This window comes from Siniperca chuatsi, linkage group LG4 (assembly GCF_020085105.1).
Source record: "Siniperca chuatsi isolate FFG_IHB_CAS linkage group LG4, ASM2008510v1, whole genome shotgun sequence".
NCBI classification, from domain to species: Eukaryota; Metazoa; Chordata; class Actinopteri; order Centrarchiformes; family Sinipercidae; genus Siniperca; species Siniperca chuatsi.
Genome location: NC_058045.1, coordinates 31,101,892 through 31,117,931, shown reverse-complemented (window position 1 = coordinate 31,117,931; position 16,040 = coordinate 31,101,892). Strand labels below are relative to the sequence as shown.

Genomic DNA, 16,040 nt, shown 5'->3' with positions numbered 1-16,040 from the left:
GCATTCAGCTCAAAGTACCACTGTGTCTCTTCACACTGCGTTTAAAGAGAGCTTTTTAAATAAACACAGTGAAGAAATGAAATCTGTAAATGTTAAAGCGGCAAACAAATAACTTGTGAGATGGAATATGATACTGTTGGTAGATATTAGTAAAAGTTATATTTAAAGTAAAGTTATATTTAAATGCCTTTTTGCAAGTCCATTTTGAAATTAATTAATTCAAAGACAGGATAAAGGACGTAGAATTACTAATTGCCAAATTTCATAATATTTTTACTTTTTTAAATTATAAAAGCATTTTTTTCCCCCCAAAATATGTTAATTTCTAAATTAGTCATAATTAAACTCAAACTCTTAAAGCTCCATGACTAACTATTTTGGGGTGAACTGACCTTTAAATTAAAACCAAACAAGTGGTTCGAGATGTATCCGAGTAACGAAAGTGAAAGAATAAATCAGGAGTTTTAGACTTCTGATGTGTTAATGTGTACGTGGGCAGCGGTATTTTAATGGTGATCTCAGTGGTGCTACAACTTCTTACACACTTAAGTATTGTTGACTTTTGGGGAGAAAAAAAAAACATTTTCTGAGTTTAATAAGTTTAAAAGTGCAACATTTCCCTCTGATATGCATCCAGTTTTCCAAAAGTGACTTGTCGTGTAGTTGAATACTGCATTAAAGTTATAAAACGGGTTTCAATCTGCACTTTGACTTTTCAAAGCAGCATGAAACCACTAACAGAACTTCATTATTGCTTTATTACACTCAGTCCCGTCAGTCATTATGGGATGGTTCAATCTAAAAACATATTACTCCAAGTAGATGCTGCTTTCAAGGCAGGTTCGTAAATTCCTACTTTACGTCCCAGAAGTGGCAAACACAGTTTATGACATGTACTGCTCATAGGGGCTTGTGGTTGGAAATACGTCCATAACATTTGTTCTCTTAATTCATTAATTTTAGGGAATATTTGCTACTTATATTCTTCTTTACTTAACATGCTGTAGCTCTGTTTTTATTTACTGGTCTAACAATAAATCTTCACATATCAGCGTGAAGGTATTCCACCACAACAAGTTTCCCTGTTCCTGTATCTGAAGAAGAGTAGTGTTCCTCGTGCCGGATGAAAATGAGGAAGAACACTGATGTTTCCTTATGTGAGTGAGAGTATTTGCTGGACTCGTTGACAACAATTTTTAAAATCAATTAATCATTTAATTAATTTTGTCCTCTGGCTCAAATGTGAGGATTTGCTGCTTTTCTCTGTTTTACGTCGTCATAAACAAAACAAGACATTTTGAGACGTCGTCTCGACTAATCGAAAAAATAATCTAGAAAGTAATTGATGATGAAAATAATAATTTCGCAGATATACAAGAAATAGCCCCGCTGATACTCATTTTAAAAAGTCAAGTTTTAAAAAAAGTCTGATCACGATGTATCGGCTGATATTCTTTGTTTTAAAATAAATAAATATTTTGATCTTTAAATTTGGTTATTAAAGCATTGTGTAAGATATGTACTGAGTGTGACATTTTACAGTGTAAAAATAAACTTGTCAGTGCTCTCTCGTAGACACATTTGGACTGTTTCTAAATCACCACAAACATATCTTTGGCATTTCTATACTGACATTTCTTGTTGCCTAACATGAATCCTTTCATCAATATAATTCATTTTGTACTAACAGGAGGTGAAACAATAAATGTGTCTGCCGAGGTTTTTACTCTGCACTTCATCTGAATTAAAATTCATGTTTTTAAACTTCATGTGACCATCGGCTGAATCCAGATTAAACGTGATCAAAATCTAATTCTTGTCAACATTTAAGATTTGGGAACTTTGGCTTCTTTTGTTAAAGGATAAGTCAACAAATCCCATGAAAAAAAGACCCAAACCAGCGATGAATGAATCTGCTAACAGGTGTTGTGTGTGTGAATCACAGCCTGATGGATCTTCTTCCTCCATTGTTGTCCTAAAGCTATTAAAAACTCAATAATGAGCCGCACTGCTGCACTGGGTGACATGTTCCTTCATCACCATGAACACACACACTGTAGTTTATTCTGACTCAGCCCCACACACACCGTCCTGCTGCCCCAAACACTCACTACAGCACCACATGTGGATTCATCCGCCGCTGGAAATAGTCCCCAACAGACACTCTGTTTCCTCCTGTTTGTTTGATTAAAAACTACAGCGAGCAGCTGTTTTAGGAAATTACTGAGCCCTTTTTTAAAAACAAAATTATATATTTGTTGTGTATACTTCAGCAGGAACCAATGGGCTCGGAGCTGAGAGCCGCAGACAGGAAGTCAGACGGTACTGAGAGACGGACCGACATGTTGGTTTTAGTCTTGTCCTGGGATTTGTTAACAATAAGAAAAATATAGAAAATAAACACCAGGCTTGCGCTTTCAACCTGCTCATGATTCAGTTATTTTATGGGTGGGTTTATACGTCATTTAGACAATGTTTAATGTTTCAGAACTCTGGTTTCTTTTTTTTGTTTAATGAAAAAAGGGGTAAAAAGCATATCATCAAGGTGTCTGAAAAAGTATCGTGTTGGTATCTGTATCAAAACCCAAGCTGTCGTATAAATACTACTACGGAAAATGTTCAAAAGATCCCCAGCTCTGCTCCTGTCACCCGCCTGTTTTTCTTCACATTATTCATAAAATGTTCAAGTTTGCTACTTTTTAAAATATATTCACCTGCCATTAAAATAATGAGGAGTGCAGGGAGAAGAACAAGCATGAACCTGAACACGCTCATTAATTATTCATGAGCTGTCCAGTGCCATCCTAGAAAAAAAAAAAAATCCGTGTGCAACTTTACTCCAAGTCCCCATATTTACGACAGCTCCTGAATGCAGCAGCGGGCTGACTGGCTCTGTGAAGATGGCGGACTGTATACGTGTTCCTCTGCTCCTGCTTTTGATGTGCATCTTGTCGTCTGTGAATCCAATTCGAGGAGACAACGTTGTCGGTAGACTTAATGCTAAAGCTGATAACGTACAGAATCCAGCCGGAGGACCGGGGCAGGCTGCGGGGATGCCGGGAGCCGCTGAGAGGATCCTGGGCGCTGGGGCCTCGCTGCCTCGGCGGCGCTCTGCCGGCTGGAAGTTAGCTGAGGAGGCGGTGTGCAGGGAGGACCTGACCCGGCTTTGCCCCAAACATTCCTGGAACAACAACCTGGCGGTGCTGGAGTGTCTCCAGGACAAGAAAGAGGTAAATTAGCGGGGCAGGGTCCTGTGGTTGCAGGGAAAGAAGCAGGGTGTGCCTGCTGAAAGAACCAGCTAACGTTAGCTGCCACAGTTAGCCAGCCGCTAGCCCTTGTATTGAGAGAACGTCACGCTAAATGCCGGGTCACAAATTCTGCAATTTATGATATCCTCTTAAATATGACACGCACTGTATAACAAGATTGAACACACATTCATGGTCGTCAGGATCCACTCTTCAGTTCGGCATGATGCAATGCCACGAATGGCGCTTACCTTCTTTACGACTTGCAAGTTTTTCAATCGTGTCGCCTCATATTTCTTGCCTAATGTCTCCCCTAAATACAGCAAATTGGAGCAGCGTAATGTTGATTAACAAGGGGGGGGGGGGACCCCTATACAACTAAAATAAATGTTGCTTTACGGTAACACATGTGAGCCGAATTTACCAGAAGACATAGCTGTTACAGATAAACTATACATTTTGCTCATCTTGTTGTCAGCGATTTAACAGTGAGCTGTAACATAGTAAACAGGAAGATCATTAGCGCAGTTCGGAGTTAACGTTACAAGTCGTCGAGCATCTGGACTAGCTAGCGGCTAAATATAAAAATTGGCCACAAAATGTACCTACCTGCAGGCGTAACAGTCCAGAGCCAAAATTCACTATGAGATGTTTTAGACAGCTCAGTAACCTGGTAACTTTTTTTAAAAACCAGGTTAGCTAACAATAAGGCAGCTAACTGTTTGCTAACCGCTGTCGTTAGCAAAGCCTCAATGAGATGTTAGCCCAGATAACCGTTACCAAGCCTTTCTCTGGTTGATTGTCGGGCTTTGTGTGTAACCGGTAATTACACCGTTTCATTTAATGTTATACCGTCACGTTGCACGGCAGTGAGCTCTAATGACTTCTCTCTGATTAACTAATTGAACTGTTTTTATTCATGTGTTCACAAACTGGTCTCTGAGTTATGTCACGTTAGCTAACGTTAATGTGAGGCAGACAGCAGTTAAAATCCATTTTGTCTGCAGAGACTCTCCTCTTTCCCCTGGGAAAGCTTGTCAGTGGCCTCCCACTTCAGCCTGGGGCAGCACCAGGATTAGTACTCACTGTGGTTTATTTGGGGGGGGGGGGGGCTAGTGAATGTTGTCCTGACATGTTTAGGCAACACATTGCCAGCAATTGATAAGAAAGAGAAACTCTTCTTCCCCTTTTCAATACCAGTGACAATAAAATGCATTTTGTGTCTTAATGTGCTGACTGTATTCTGCAAAGAATATTTTAAAGAATAAGGCCACGTTTGTAATGCAAGCGTTTAACTTTTTAAATAACTTTGCCTATGGGAAATGCAGTTTCAAGTTAACAAATCCATGATCAAATCAGGTGGTGTTTGGTTGCAGAACAAACAAAAATCTCACCAAACATTCAGTGCAACTAATCAATTAATAATTTAGTCAATATATTCAGTTGTCTAAAAAAAAAAAAAAAAAAAAAGTGAAAAATGTCCATCCCAGGGACACGGTGATGTCTTCAAATGTCTTGTTTTGTTCAGCCAACAGTCTAAAACCCAAAGATATTCAAATTACAGTAATATAAAACAGAGAAAAGCTGCAAATCCCCACATCTGAGAAGCAGGAACCAGCAAAGTTCTGGCATTTTTGGCTGAAAAATGACAGAAAAGATTTAACAACTATGAAAAATGTTTTTTTAAATTTTCTGTCCGTTGACTAACCATTTAATCTACGAATCATTTCAGCCCTAGTTTGACACCCAGCAAGGAAGTTGACAGTGGCAGTTTGGCGGCTGTTCACACATACATACGTTCACACACTGATTAAAGAGAGAACTGTTAACTTTCTTCCTGAAGATCAATAACTTTATTTCTGCCTAGGGCGAAATTGTTGAAAGACAGCTGAGTCGTTTCCCAGCAGCTGGTGGATTTATTCATCTTGTTCCAACTAAGTCCACAGGTAGTTTGTTTAAGAAAGGTGGAGTATTACTCATTACTTACTCACTCTTTCCCACAAATCTTTCCCAGGCTTGCCAGTAGTTGAACTTGTGATTTTCAGGTCACTAGGTTGCTTTTGTGACCTTTTAGGCCCATTCAAGCGCATCCTGAGAGATCGGCCCCGGACTGTGGCTGTTGGGTGGGTGGCGGCTGACTGCTCGCTCACTTCTTTAAGCTCATTAGCTGCTTGTCGACAGCAGAACTACAGCAGACAGAGCGCTCTCGATAGGCTACAACAGGAGCTTACAGCAGCAAAGACAAGCCTTGGTTTGTGCCCGTTATCTGCTTACTCAAAATCACAAGACCGCGTCCCCTCTGGTGGTGAAAGTTGTCATGAAATACTCGTAACAGAGTCAGAACTGCAGCTGGAGGAACATAACTAGAGCTGAAATGATTAGCGGAATTACAGAAAGTGGATCAGCAGCAATTTTATTAACCTGAAATACCAAACAATCTCTGTTTCCAGTTTGTCAAATGTGAGGATTTTCTGCTTTTCTCTGGGGTTTTTTTATATCGTTGTAAATGGAATATCTTCAGGTTTTGGACTGTTGGTTGCACATAATTAGCTGAAACGATAAGTTGATTAACAGATTAGTCAATCGACAGAAAATTAAATGGCAATTACGTTAATTGATTAATCGTTTCAGTCATTTTTAAGCAAAAATGACACATTTTGGATTTTTGGCTTCTGAGAAATTATGATGTGCATATTTTACTATTTCCTGGCATTTTATAGGAAAAATGTTTTATTTATTAATCGATAAATTAATCTGTTTTGAAATTAATTATTAGTTGCAGCCCCTTTTGCAAGATGTCACCCTGGGCTCAAGGAAACTGCCGGGTATTTTTCACAATTTTCTGACTTAAAAAATACTAAAACAATTAACAGATTAATTGATAACAGGGGTGTAACACTACAAAAAAACAAAAAATCACGGTTCGGTACGTTTTTGGTTCAGCAGGAAAAACAAAAAAACAATTATTTTTGTAATTTATTTTGAAAAATGTAAACATTCGACAGTGGCTCATTTGCCATAATTATTACTGAAACAGTCATACTGTCATATTGTCAATGAGAACAAATAAATAACACAAATGTCAGTAATGCCCCGTCGTTGATAATTCCTGAACAGCTGCAGCTCGTTTATGACTGACTGACTGAAGGCACATTGTAGCGGCGCTCAAGCCCTTTGAGCATATGTTTAAATTCTGTATTTTGTACTGTTGCATATCTGCAGCGATAAATAAATACTCCTATAGCACCAGTTATTGATTTGGCCCGGTCTGAATCTGCAGTGAGAGGCTTTGGGGGAGGAGGACTCGCCTTTCTTTTTGTTTTTGTGTCGTTCTGCTAATCGACACGTTCGGCTGATGCCGTCGTAGATGGCGTTTTGAAGTGTTTCCACAGACAAACCCGACTTCAGTTGAACAATGTCATGTGCATACAGTTTGACACTAACCGTTGCCCGTCGCAATGAACCGGGAAACCGTAACGCTTCCAAACACTGGATCTAAATGTCAGGGAGCATCCTCCAGCTCTGGTCTCTCTTTTGTGTTTACCGTTCGGAGGCAGCGACACTACATGGGCTTGACTAACCGGGCTATTTTGACAGTAATAGTTTGGGTCGCAGGGCATACCGATCCCAGGAAGTCGCATACCGAAACGAACGTCCTCTACCGAACGGTTCAGGACGAATACACGTACCGCTTACGCCCCTAATCGATAAGTAAATTAGTTGCAGGCATAGACAAAGCGTCACATGTCAGACTTGAAATCAGCCGCAAACAGTTGTGTCCTGTTTGACGCGTAGGGATAAAAAATTAAGCTGTCTCTCACCTCGGTCAAAAGGTGAAGTATGTGCAGTGTTCTTCCTTGTTTGAAGTTTTCTCGTTCATCTGACATGGTGGCAGGCTGATGTATTTAAACTGGCATATCAGTGGTATCTCAATGGCATCTGTTTCAGGTTGGCAGCTGATTTTTATTTTTAATTATTAAAACCTTTTTTAATGCCCCTGTGAATGGCGTTTTAAGGTCACGTTCACAACTGATACGAACTGAAAATGAAAACAATGAAAATGAAAATGAAAACACTTTCATATCAGATTGTTTTTGTTTTTCTCAGAGGTTTTGACTTTGAGATGAGAGAACGATGTATGGTTAATGATGACAGATGTCAATTTGCAATGCGTTGTCTTTCTACTGCAACGAAGCGCGCCTTGACTTCTTGGTGATTCTTATCCCGTCTCGTGTTGTAATCATTTACTTGTTCATCAGGTGTGACTGCATTTTGCAGTCTGTTGGACCCAAGAAGAACTTCCTCATTCTTGTTTTTATGGCAAAGTAAAATTTAGGTTCTCACTGGTTAGTGCAACAAGTATAATTTACCATTATCATACTTTTTAAAACTTATTTAGAAAATCAATCAATTCCAAACATCTTGAAAAAAAAGAAGTTCTAACTTAGATGCCTTGACCTCTATTAGTTATATTTTTGATCATGTGACTTGTGATACAATGTCTTTTGGTTTCTTAAATATATTACACTGGAATCACTCAGATTTTGCCCAAAATGTATTCTGAAATAGTTTGCAAGCTTTTAATACTTAATGGATTGATCATTTAGTCCATCAGTTTAACATCCACTCCATTACATCTACTATTTCTCAAGGTGATTTTTCAAACTGATATTGTAAAATTATATTAACAGGTTGTCCGGCCCTGTCTTGATTTTTTATTTTTTATTTTCTTCATAGTTTTTCACTCGTGCAAAAGTAAGATCAGTCACATTTGTGAGCTGTGTTTTCTAGCAAAATCTGTTGAAGATCCTGTTGTTTTTTCGGGATGACATGAAGGCAGGTTACGGCCCAGTGAAGCCAGGTTTTTGGGTGCGACGTCTCGTCTCTCTTCGCCCGCCACGGACGCTGCCGCCGAGCAGCTACCGTGGAGCTCGTCCACCTTCCGCGTGAAGGCCCGACCTGCCCGGCTGGCGCTCTGCTGCTGCCGCTGTCCTCTGGTTCGAGGGTGAGATTGAGAGCTGCTTTTAGACTCGTAGCATTTTTGTGTGTCTCCGGCCTGCCCGCTGTCAGTCCTGCTGGTGGCTGTGGTTTTGTGTACGTGGTGCAGAGCCTCAGAGGGAGGAGGCTCTGGAGATTGAAGGTTTCGCTCTGGCCTGTTGGCTGCGCGAAGCCTCCATGTGTCTGTTTCTGTCTCAGCCTCCCAGTTGTACCCACTTTGTGCCCAGTTTGATAATTGCCAATTCGCACTTAAAGGCTGCAGGACATTGTCCTTTCAAAAACAGACTTGTTGGTGTATATTCAGCTGCTTTGCCTTACCTGTTGACCCAGGTGTTTTTACCAGTGATATTTCCCTGTATGACAGAGGTGCAAATCTAAAAACTTGATTTACTAAAGTACTGGACTTGAATACAGTTGTTGATTATTGGTTTCCTCCATTTTGGGAGACCTATAACTTTTGTCTGACTACATGTCAGAGGTAAATGATTCTACTTTATACTCCATTAAATGTATCTGATAGATTTAGATACTGGTTACAGCACTGGTGTTGGGTGATGAGGTCTGACTCGCAGTCGGTGCTCCAGTTCATCCCAAAGGTATTTGACGGGGTTGAGGTCAGAGCTCTGTGCAGAACAGTCAAGTTCTTCCACACCAAACTGGGAAAACTATTTCTTTAAAGAGCTGGCTTTGTGGACGGGGCCATTATCATGTTGAAACAGAAAAGAGCCAAACTGACACAAAGTTGGAAGAACGCTATCGTCTAAAATATCACTGCTGTAGCATCAAGATTTCCCTGCATTGGATCTAAGGAGCACAAATCAGGAAAAACAGCTGCAGACCAAAAGTACACAAACTTATGTAGGTGTCCACATACTTTTGGCACCACCTAAACTACGTTAATAACAGCATGACATTACCCATTTATAATAAACACTCTAGAGGTGACCAAGTTCATTTTACTTCAATAAAATTATAAAGGCATGCACTTTTATGGAGTATTTTCCAATTTTGGTACTGCTACTTTTACTGAAGTACAGGGTTTGATGACTTGTTCCACCCAAAAAAAAAACACCCGAATTTTTAGCAGCATGTCGGAGAAGGTTGTCATTCTCAGGACCGCTGTGTCAATAATAGAAACATTTCAGCACAAGTATCCTGTTGCTGTTATACGCTTATCTTGCTTTGTCTTAAACAAACACAGGAGCTTTTAGTTTGCTTTGATGAATTTATTTAGGTACTAAGAAGAAAAGAAAAATATGTTCCTGGTTGCTAAGCAACTTCCTTTTGTGTCCTTCACCATCCAGTGTTTGTCTGACGATCCATTCAGGCTTATTGTTGACATTTATCCGAACGTGTTCAAGTGTTCATCCGACTGCAGCTCTGCTACTGTTGTGGATGTATAACATACGCCTCTGTGCCTGTGACTCATCCCCTACTCTTTACACTGATGGATTCGACAATTGTTGGGAATCACATGTAGCCTGATAGTCAGACTGAATTGCCATCCTGTTCTGCTTCATTTTTTCAATCTGACATTGTGTCGCAGGAGCGGTTGCTAGTAGCAGTTAACTTAAAGTGAGTCTGTGTAACTTGTGACAGCAGAAATAAGACGATTTTTATTTTAAAGTGGAAAAGATAAATTCACGTTTTAAATACACTGTGGGGTTTTGCTGCTACACTTGGGTCTGGTTTGACCAGTACATAATAGTGGCCAACGTTAGCGAACTTTAGACAGACATTGCTGTGTAACTGACACTGCTGAAACAGTTTGCAAGCTTTGTGACTTTGTGATTAAATGTTGTTTTTAACATTTACCATTGTGTCATAAGTATCATGTGTGGCCGCTGTTCAGCAAAGGTTACATAGTCTTTTTGTTTATTTTACAAAAACCTGTACAGCTGCTTCAATCTCATCCACGTGTTGCTGTTTTTCATGGATGTAGCCAGGTAGCTAGCTAGCTAGCTATGTAGGAAGATGGCATCCCCATTCTTAATCCCACCTACAAAACTCTGATTGATTTGGTTGTTGGTTTGGTTGCAACCAGTGGAACAGACGTTGACAGACATAATAACACTGAAACGCGAAAGGGCATTTAATTTGAAATAGATACAGTAAGTGTTGAGTTTGTATTAAGAGCGTAATGCAGTAACTTTAACAGGGCAAATGGGAGCTGATCAAAACGAGGCTTCCTTCTTACCTTTTAGTCTGCAACGTTACTGTACTGACAAACTAAAGCTGGCTAGCTAACACAGCAAACATATGTGATAAGCATGAGTGACATGACGGTTGTCGGGGACATGGTTATATTAGAGTAATATTGAAAAGGGAAAATGATGGGGTTATTGTTAACTTTCCAGCAATGCATTTTACAAACTAGCAGCTTACCATGAAGACACCGCTTGACTCTGTACCACTATCTGCTCAGCTGTGATGCAAACAGCGCTGAGAGAGCGACGGCCCACATTTACCATCATGCAGTGCTGGACTGAGTAGTTTGGGTTTGGGGGGTTTTACGTCATGATTGACAGCTGAGGCCGGCTCGCAGTTGAGTTGGCTGGGTGTATGGGCAGGACCTCGATACCGCGGCACTACTGCGCAGACTCTGGCTCCAAATTACGTCACCAGCGCAAGATGGCAGTGCCTGTATCTAGGATAGTTTTGCTTCATTTATGTATATACAGTGGCCATGCAGGCCATTTTTGCCCAGTCTCTTTCCTATGGTGGAGTCATGAACACTGACCTTAACTGAGGCAAGTGAGGCCTGCAGTTCTTTGGATGTTGTTGTGGGGTCTTTGAATGGCTGAAGAAGAACAAAATGAAGACTTTGGAGTGGCCTAGTCAAAGTCCTGACCTGAATCCTATTGAGATGCTGTGGCATGACCTTAAAAAGGCAGTTCATGCTCGAAAACCCTCCAGTGTGGCTGAATTACAACAATTCTGCAAAGATGAGTGGGCCAAAATTCCTCCACAGCGCTGTAAAAGACTCATTGCAAGTTATTGCAAACGCTTGATTGCAGTTGTTGCTGCTAAGGGTGGCCCAGCCAGTTATTAGGTTTAGGGGGCAATCACCTTTCACACAGGGCCATGTAGGTTTGGATTTTGTTTTCCCTTAATAATAACAACCTTAATTTAAAAACTGCATTTTTTGTTTACTTGTTATCTTTGACTAATAATTAAATTTGTTTAATGATCTGAAACATTTTAAGTGTGACAAACATGCAAAAAAAAAAAAAAAAAAGAAATCAGGAAGGGGGCAAACACTTTCACACCACTGTAGAGAGGAAGTGGAGACGCGTCATCCATCTTTATATACAGTCTAAGGTTTTAACCATTAATGAGGTGTCTATTATATTTCTTGAGTCCAGCTGTCGAATGTTTAAAGAGTTGACATAGCTAAGAGCTGCTTCTTGTCTCTTTTTAATTGGCCACAACGTCTCATAATGACGAATGTCGGTAAAATCAAACCGGTTTAAGCTTGTACATCGGACCGGACCAGCAAAACCAACCCAACCTTAGGCCTCAAACTGTGTGGAGCAGTAGCGATCTTCACAACAGGAAACGTAATTTCACACACACAGAATAAGACTTTGATGAAATGTCAGCATCACAAGCTGTTTCCAGTCTTTTCTGTGTGCCGTCAGTGGCGGTGAAAACACACACATCTGTCACACACTAGACCTGAATACTGCCCTGCCCAGCTGTTTGGTTGGGGGAAAGCACACGTTTTCTGGGTGGAGAGTGAAATAAAACAGTGTAGAGAATCAGCTGAAGCTAAAAAGTGGTTCTAGCTGATGTCCGTGATTCATGATTAGTTTTTGATTGGCTGATTGATTGAAAATGCAACATACATTGCTTACTGTAACTCCCAATGTTACAGGATGCAGCTGCATCATGTTCCGGCTTTGTCGCAGATGCTGGAGACTGCATTGGGTCTATTTTTGCCAGACCAGCTCTTGTCTCTGAAGCATGAAATTTACTTGTGAATGTATTTAAATGCTAGAGCTAAAAGCATTAGTCGATTTATGTTAGTTGAGCGACAGAAAATTATTGCAACTATTTTGATAATTGATTAATCCTTCGTTTAAGTCCTTTTTACATGTAGAAATGCCAAACATTCTCTGGTCCAGCTTCTGAAATGGGAGGGTTTGCTGCTTTTCTCCGTTTTGATATCATTGTAAACAGAATATCTTTTTAGTTTTTCGTCGGACAAAAGACATTTGAAGGTGTCGACTTGGTTCCTGGAAAATTATATTGGGGACTTTTCACTATTTTCTCACATTTTATAGACTGAACCATAATCGATTATTCGAGAAAAGTAATAGGTAGATTAATTTATAAAAATAATAGTTACTTGCAGCCCTGATAAATGCCTACATTTAGAGCTGAAATAATAGTCGATTTTCTAATGTCGATAGTCGTTCCAGCTTCTCAAAAGTGAAGATTTGCTGCTTTTCTTCGTCTTTATATAATATTAAATTGAATATCTTTGGGTCTTTTTGACAAAAAAGCAACTGAAGACATTACCTGGGCATCAAGAAACTGGGAGGAGCATTTTTCACTGTTGTTTCACAACAAATATCGATTAGTCGATAAGATAATCAGCAGATGCCGATATGCTCTATTCAGGTAATAGAGGTAGGAAATAAAGATAAGACTGCGTGCTGTGTCCTCAGGTTTACGTGTAGCCTTCGTAAGCCTTCATGTCAGAAAGTTGATGGAAGCTGGTCCAAATAATTTTGTCAAATTCTGTTTTAATTTTTGAAGGTTTTAATAGATTTGTATTCAGCTAGTTAATTATTGCTGTCAGTTTTAGGAAGCAGGGCTCAAAAAGCGTTGATGAAGGCTGTATAAACCCAAACACCCAGCTGCTGTGCTCTATGCTTCATGACTCAGAAGGTGTTGGAAATGGCTGGCTTCCCTCTGGATTCTTTCCTCTTTCTATCACTTCATGTGTCATTTTCTCTCTGCATCTCTTCCTCTCACCCACTTCAATTATAGCTCAACCTCATGCCGGTTTTCCCAAGACGAAATGAGGAGAGCTGATTAAGTTTAATTTAGCCGCAGCTATTAAATGAGATGGATTGCTGCTAAGGGTGGCCCAGCCAGTTATTAGGTTTAGGGGCAATCACTATTTCACACAGGGCCATGTAGGTTTGGATTTTGTTTTCCTTAATAATAACAACCTTAATTTAAAAACTGCATTTTGTGTTTACTTGTTATCTTTGACTAATAATTAAATTTGTTTAATGATCTGAAACATTTTAAGTGTGACAAACATGCAAAAAAAAAAAAGAAATCAGGAAGGGGGCAAACACTTTCACACCACTGTAGAGAGGAAGTGGAGACGCGTCATCCATCTTTATATACAGTCTAAGGTTTTAACCATTAATGAGGTGTCTATTATATTGAGTCCAGCTGTCGAATGTTTAAAGAGTTGACATAGCTAAGAGCTGCTTCTTGTCTCTTTTTAATTGGCCAGAACGTCTCATAATGACGAATGTCGGTAAAATCAAACCGGTTTAAGCTTGTACATCGGACCGGACCAGCAAAACCAACCCAACCTTAGGCCTCAAACTGTGTGGAGCAGTAGCGATCTTCACAACAGGAAACGTAATTTCACACACACAGAATAAGACTTTGATGAAATGTCAGCATCACGAGCTGTTTCCAGTCTTTTCTGTGTGCCGTCAGCGGCGGTGAAAACACACACATCTGTCACACACTAGACCTGAATACTGCCCTGCCCAGCTGTTTGGTTGGGGGGGAAAGCACACGTTTTCTGGGTGGAGAGTGAAATAAAACAGTGTAGAGAATCAGCTGAAGCTAAAAAGTGGTTCTAGCTGATGTCCGTGATTCATGATTAGTTTTTGATTGGCTGATTGATTGAAAATGCAACATACATTGCTTACTGTAACTCCCAATGTTACAGGATGCAGCTGCATCATGTTCCGGCTTTGTCGCAGATGCTGGAGACTGCATTGGGTCTATTTTTGCCAGACCAGCTCTTGTCTCTGAAGCATGAAATTTACTTGTGAATGTATTTAAATGCTAGAGCTAAAAGCATTAGTCGATTTATGTTAGTTGAGCGACAGAAAATTATTGCAACTATTTTGATAATTGATTAATCCTTCGTTTAAGTCCTTTTTTACATGTAGAAATGCCAAACATTCTCTGGTCCAGCTTCTGAAATGGGAGGGTTTGCTGCTTTTCTCCGTTTTGATATCATTGTAAACAGAATATCTTTTTAGTTTTTCGTCGGACAAAAAGACATTTGAAGGTGTCGACTTGGTTCCTGGAAAATTATATTGGGGACTTTTCACTATTTTCTCACATTTTATAGACTGAACCATAATCGATTATTCGAGAAAAGTAATAGGTAGATTAATTTATAAAAAATAATAGTTACTTGCAGCCCTGATAAATGCCTACATTTAGAGCTGAAATAATAGTCGATTTTCTAATGTCGATAGTCGTTCCAGCTTCTCAAAAGTGAAGATTTGCTGCTTTTCTTCGTCTTTATATAATATTAAATTGAATATCTTTGGGTCTTTTTGACAAAAAAAGCAACTGAAGACATTACCTGGGCATCAAGAAACTGGGAGGAGCATTTTTCACTGTTGTTTCACAACAAATATCGATTAGTCGATAAGATAATCAGCAGATGCCGATATGCTCTATTCAGGTAATAGAGGTAGGAAATAAAGATAAGACTGCGTGCTGTGTCCTCAGGTTTACGTAGCCTTCGTAAGCCTTCATGTCAGAAGTTGATGGAAGCTGGTCCAAATAATTTTGTCAAATTCTGTTTTAATTTTTGAAGGTTTTTAATAGATTTGTATTCAGCTAGTTAATTATTGCTGTCAGTTTTAGGAAGCAGGGCTCAAAAAGCGTTGATGAAGGCTGTATAAACCCAAACACCCAGCTGCTGTGCTCTATGCTTCATGACTCAGAAGGTGTTGGAAATGGCTGGCTTCCCTCTGGATTCTTTCCTCTTTCTATCACTTCATGTGTCATTTTCTCTCTGCATCTCTTCCTCTCACCCACTTCCAATTATAGCTCAACCTCATGCCGGTTTTCCCAAGACGAAATGAGGAGAGCTGATTAAGTTTAATTTAGCCGCAGCTATTAAATGAGATGGAGGTTTTCACAGCTTTCACTTTCGGCAAGTGGAGCGGGAACGTCGGTAAACAAAGAGCCTGAATGTTTCAGCCTGACTAAAGTATGTGAATGGGTGTGTCAGCTGTGTTGGTTTTATTCCCTCCTGTTGTGTTAGATTACTGCTCTAACAGCTGGTCATGGGGAATTTGACACGCATGCAAGTTAGATTAATAAAACAGTTGGAACCTGCTTTACCTGAACAGTTAATATCCTTTTGCCGTATAAGCTTTCATAATCTCTGTTTGGTCAGACACGGGCTGGTTTCATTTAGTTTATTTTGGCGTTGAAATCAACATAGGATTGAATAGATGAGAAGGTTTGGTTTTCTGAACATGCAGTTCCCCTGACGGAGCCGGTTAGACGCCCACATGAGTCATATTGTGCTCTGCAGTAGTGTGATGTGATGTTTGGCCGTTCAGTCCAGAGATGATGGACTGAGCATGCGAAGAGGTGGCCGGTCCAGAAACACAGGAAAATAAAACAAATGTCACATGCAGTTTGAGCCAGCATCAGACTGGCCGGCTTTCCTTTCTGACATCCTGCCTTTCATACACTTTGCTGACACTCTGACTTGACGAACAAACATGATGCTGCTTTCAGGTGTCTTTTTGTTTTTGTTTTTTTATAATGGCTGCCTTG

At 40.0% G+C, this 16,040-nt stretch overlaps 1 protein-coding gene across 2 annotated transcripts in view; it reads left to right on the top strand.

Moving 5' to 3' along the window:
- Positions 1–2,439: 2,439 nt before the first annotated feature.
- The window catches only part of LOC122874437 (Golgi apparatus protein 1-like), a 43,673-nt gene continuing 30,072 nt past the window's right edge, over positions 2,440–16,040 (top strand). Inside the window, exon 1 of one of the 2 annotated variants that reach the window (XM_044192307.1) lies at positions 2,440–3,230. In XM_044192307.1, the coding sequence (XP_044048242.1) occupies positions 2,901–3,230 (330 nt within the window). In that variant the 5' untranslated portion in view covers positions 2,440–2,900. The remainder of the gene's footprint in view (positions 3,231–16,040) is intronic. The other variant, XM_044192308.1, reaches the window with a different exon arrangement.